General features: G+C 36.9%; 1 protein-coding gene across 1 annotated transcript in view; it reads left to right on the top strand.

The window, feature by feature from the left end:
- Window positions 1–5,065, top strand: part of LOC107679737 (matrix metalloproteinase-15-like) — a 28,554-nt gene that overhangs the window by 17,876 nt on the left and 5,613 nt on the right. Inside the window, exons 7-8 of the mRNA XM_016475376.1 lie at window positions 1,308–1,446; window positions 4,687–4,837. Coding sequence (XP_016330862.1) covers window positions 1,308–1,446; window positions 4,687–4,837 — 290 coding nt within the window. The remainder of the gene's footprint in view (window positions 1–1,307; window positions 1,447–4,686; window positions 4,838–5,065) is intronic.

The raw sequence follows: 5,065 nt of genomic DNA, 5'->3' as shown, positions 1-5,065 counted from the left end.
AAATAGCAGAGTAAAAGTACCGATACATCACTTAAAATGTACTCAAGTAAAAGTAAAAGTACACAATTTTTAAACTACTCAAAAAAGTACAATTACTGATAAAAACTACTTAATTACTGTAACGTGAGTATTTGTAATTCGTTACTTCACACCCCTGATAAAATGTGAATTTTACATTTGTGTCTTCTAAGATAGGATAAAAAAAAGAAAAGAAAAAAAATTCTAAAATGTTTTTAATATATAACTGATTATTGTTAATAATAATAATAATTTTTGCTTACATCTATAAATTAAATTAAAATTAAATAATAATAATAATAATAATAATTTTAATCTATTGATGTTGTAAGTAAAAATAATAATAATAATAATATTTTATTATTTAAATGTAAATATAATCTTCATTATTAAAACATTAAAATTCAATTCAAATAATTTTTAGCCGTCTTATTTGTAGATGTGGTGAGCCAGAGGCAGACGTTGGGCAAGCACAGTTTGTTGGAAAATATTCATGCGTTTTTGTTACAGGTGTTACTGTTTAACTGGCCACAGAATTTAAGTTATCCATTGGACAACAATCAGATGCCCTTGAGTGAAGGACCACCCAACAGTAATCTGCATTTCCCATGCTTAAAAATAAGGTCCCATTCCCCATGTAACACAGTCCTACAAGTTTCCTCATGCAAGACTGTGTTCCTCCATGGTACAACAAGGGGTGTGTGTGTGCACGTGTGTCTGTTTGTGATGAGGTGTTGGGGTGAGGAGTTTGTAGGGAGAAAGCAGGATAAATTTAGAGTGTGTTGGCCGCAGACTCAGCTCTGGTTTTAATTTGGGCTTGGTTTGGAACATACTGAAGGTCCTGGTGGAAAGCCAGAAGTGTAAAGGATACAATGAGTGTATGTACCATGTACCTGATGTGTTTGTCTTTACATAGAATGTATACATGATTTGTTTGTGTTTGCAAACTTTACTACTACTGAAGCTGCTCATGTTATTGGTCAGACGTCCTAAATATTCAACTTCTGTGCATAACTTGTCAGTTGAAGGCAAAAGAAGATATTTTGAAAAATGCTGGTAACCAAACAGTTGATGGTAGCTATTGACTTTCACAGAGAACCGCAGGGCAGGTTGCTGGCCTAGGAGACAAAGACTTCTTGGTCTGGAGGAGAACGAGAAACCCTCCTATTCTTAGCAGTGCACATGTCAACTGAGGGTTGTGGGACTGCTAATAAACCTGACCACCATTAGGAGAGAAATACACAACCATTATCATGTGGTCGCTGATTCATGTCTTATTGCCTCCTCAGGGCCGCTGGTTCTGGAGAGTGAGGAGGAACAGAGTGCTGGATAACTACCCAATGCCTATTGGACACTTCTGGAGGGGTCTGCCGGGAGACATTGATGCTGCATATGAAAGGCATGATGGACGATTTGTGTTTTTCAAAGGTATTTTCCCTTTCCGACTGCACTTGAAAACTGATTTAGCTCTGTGCTGTTAAAAGTTAATATAGACCATAAAAATGCTATATTCATGAGAGAAATTATTACCCAGGCTGGCAGAATTACATCACATTGAAGTGCTTTTTACATTAGAACAAACCATTGATTTTGACGTTTGTCATTTAGTACAGGAAGTACCCTTGATTTCCCTCAGCCATTAATGTGTTAGTCTGATGGATTTTACAGGTAGAGTTTTAGGCCCTGTCCACATGAACGCGGTTATTTTTAAAACCGCAGCTTTTTATACGCGGTTAGGCAATTCGTCCACATGCAAACGCAGCACCAGTTCACTGAAACCGAACATTTTGAAAATGCCTGCCAGGGTGAAGATTTTTTAAAACTCCGGTTGCAGTGTCATCGTGTAGACAGCGAAACCAGAGTTTTTGGTTTGTGACGTCTGCGCCTGCGCCTGCGCTGTTATCTCCACCTACTGGAAACTTTTTCAGGCTTCTGATTGGCCAACATGGCTTTACGGTTGATATTATATCGCCACCTGTTGGTTTGGCATGCTCTTGACAGTGCTTCATAGCATGCGTTTGCGTTTTCATGTGGGACAGAGATTTTTTTAAAAACGGAAGAAGAGATTTTTTTAAAAACGGAAGAAGGAAAAACTCTGTTTATAAAAATACCCGTGTACGTGTGGACATGGCCTTAGAGACACGACGTTTTGGTTTGTATATGAGTTTAAGGTAAATGTACAAAATTAAATTTTTGAGTTGTATAATTCTGGCCATAAATTTAGCAAAGGAAGCTAAACTCAGTGAACGCTTTAACTCATATTTGATTTGCTTCAATCAGGACAGTAAGCATTTTTGCCATTTTTTATTTTTTCCAGCTACTGAAAGTTTTATTGAATTTTTTTTAAAATTAACATTTTAGCATTTTGCATGATGTATTTTTTTTTTGCTGTTCTCTGCCCCACCACCAAAAATTATAACATAGTGTATTTTTTTTGCATTAAAATTTCTCTTAAGAAAATGTTCAACAGCTATAGCATAGCCCCATTATACCTATAAATCCATAAATATACTTTGCTGTCTGCTCAGTTTGTCACGGTGCAAACATTACTAGTTAGTTTTTCATTTTTATCCATTCTTACTGGGGTTTCCAGAACTATTAAAAGTAGAGTTTCAGAGACATAGCTTTTTGGTTCATACAGTATATGGGTTTAAGAACTAAATGTAATTTGGCTATGAATAATTCTGAAATTGACCATATATTTTGCAAAGGAAGCAAAACACACATTTACTCAACAATAAGATTTTTTTTAACATAACTATAATTAGAAATTAAACGCCTAGTAACTAGTAAAGAAAACTTTCAATGAAAAATATTCTAAACTCTTAACTCTTTATTGGTACATATAAAAATGTAAAATACAAACTTAAAAAAATGGTGGAGTGAAAAAAAGTTTCACTGTCCTACTACCACTTTTTTTATTTATTTAGAATTGTACATTTTTGTATGGGTCAGAATTTTACAAATATTTTTTTAATGTAAAAAAACAAATTAAAACAAATGTTACCCTGTTTTATTTATTTATTTACATAATAATGTAACTCCATTACACATAAATGTACTTTGCTGTGCAAACATTGCCGATTGCTTTGTAATTCTTAATCCATTGTTACTAGGGCTTCCAGAACTTTTACAGGTCATGTTTGCAATTTCAATAACGTCCATGCTAATATCCAGCTAGATAATTGTGTCATATTTAAATCAGCCCAATTTATAACAGGAAACCAAATGTTTAAATTTCCAAGTCATAAAACTACATGAACAGTGTCAATGAATGGCTCTGGTGCAAAATCAACTGGTCTGAAACTCAGTCAGTGGGCCACTCTCATTATCAAGCCCTGCCAGCAGATTGAGATCAAAAACTGCTCAAACCACAGTGAGTTTTCCCACATTAGTTATACATATCAACACCCTGCACCCCTGAAACAGACATCTAATAACTTCCTGGTGAAGATTTCTGTGAAGATGAATGCATATTTGTTAGACTTGAGGAAAGCTGGCTCCCATAAGGAAACCGTGCATGGCAAGTAATGATGTCATTGGCAAGGCCCTTTAAAATTGGGATTTCTGCCATTGGAGAAAACCAGGAGACCAAAATCTTAGGAGCAACATTTGGTCTTAGTGAGGCGAGGCCATTGCGTCAGCTAGCGCTTCTACCAGATGCTGACAGCAACGGTTGGACTTGGACATGGGCCCACTGAATCAAACGGGTCCATGAGGATGGTGCCTCAGTGTCTGCCATACTGTAAAATAATAAAAGCTCAAGCTTATCCCAATGTTTCTGTAACGGCTCCATGCGATGCTTTCGCTGTCGCTTTAACCACTAAAATGTGGGATTTGAACCAAACCCGCATTGTTGGTGCATCTCTTGCAGTGCTGTAGTGCAGTTATTTGAGTTATAACAGAGAGTAAACACAAATCTGTGGTTGAGTTTTGGAGTTTGTATTACTGTGCCAAAGGTTGGAAAGTCCCTGTACATGCACCATGAAATCCTGAGTGTTGCTGCCTCCCACTTCTTGTCTTTTCTACTTCCTTGCCATTGTTTTCAACCTTTGTTCTCTTTCTTCATATCCATTTTTGAACTTTTGACGTTTTTTTAAAACCTGCTTTCTAGTGGTTAACCAATATGTTTTTTTCGATGGGTGGCCGATGTATAAACCGTACGATAGTAAATGAGAATAAAGTTGTGTCTCATTTGCTGTATTGGATACAGATTTCGAAGGCCACACCTTTAAAGTCAGAGAAGGTCGAACCAAGCTTTGTTAATTGGATAACGCACCATTTCACAAAGCTCAAATCATCTCAAACTCTCTCTCTCTCTCTCTCAAAAAAAAAAAAAAGAATCCTGTCATCACCAGTGAGCAATGAATCTAGGGACAGCCTGTGCTGCAAAGGATCCATTCTTTGTATCCTTCATGGCCCAGGAAACAAAGGCTGTATTTGAAGGAGTATTTGAAATGGGACAGCCTATTGTTGCGCCGCTGTGACGCATTAGGTCTTGGAATGCAGCCTCTGAAGTGGTGGGAACACCACTAAACATAGAATTGCTGAAATATTATATTAAAAAATCTTTCAAAAAACATTTACACAATATTTAATAGAAATTTACAAAAAAGTGTCAGATTATCACTACTTGCTTCTTTCTCTCTCGTGTCCATCCACCTGTAGGGAGTCAGTATTGGTTGTTCAGAGAAGCCAACCTGGAGCCCGGCTATCCTCAAGAACTGATGAACTATGGTAGAGACATCCCATATGACAAGATAGAGATGGCCATCTGGTGGGAACCTTCTGGCTTCACTTACTTCTTCAAAGGAGACTGGTGAGGGGCTACTCTTATTTTTTGTTCTGCAAATAATTCCGCCTCTAATGTTTATTGTCTAATCATTCCCTTGAGTTGTTTTGGATGCATTACTGACCCTGTTTACACCTGCTCTTAACATCAGTCTCGGGTGACCTGATCACAAGTGATCAGTCTAGACAGATCGATATTTACTTATGGTATTAACATGTCTTGCATGCTTCTTTAATGACCACCCCAGATCAGATT

This window comes from Sinocyclocheilus anshuiensis, unplaced genomic scaffold (genome assembly GCF_001515605.1).
Source record: "Sinocyclocheilus anshuiensis isolate Anshui unplaced genomic scaffold, SAMN03320099.WGS_v1.1 scaffold224, whole genome shotgun sequence".
Taxonomy (NCBI): domain Eukaryota; kingdom Metazoa; phylum Chordata; class Actinopteri; order Cypriniformes; family Cyprinidae; genus Sinocyclocheilus; species Sinocyclocheilus anshuiensis.
Note: the sequence above shows the minus strand (reverse complement) of the source record. Positions and strands in the feature narration are given on the sequence as shown.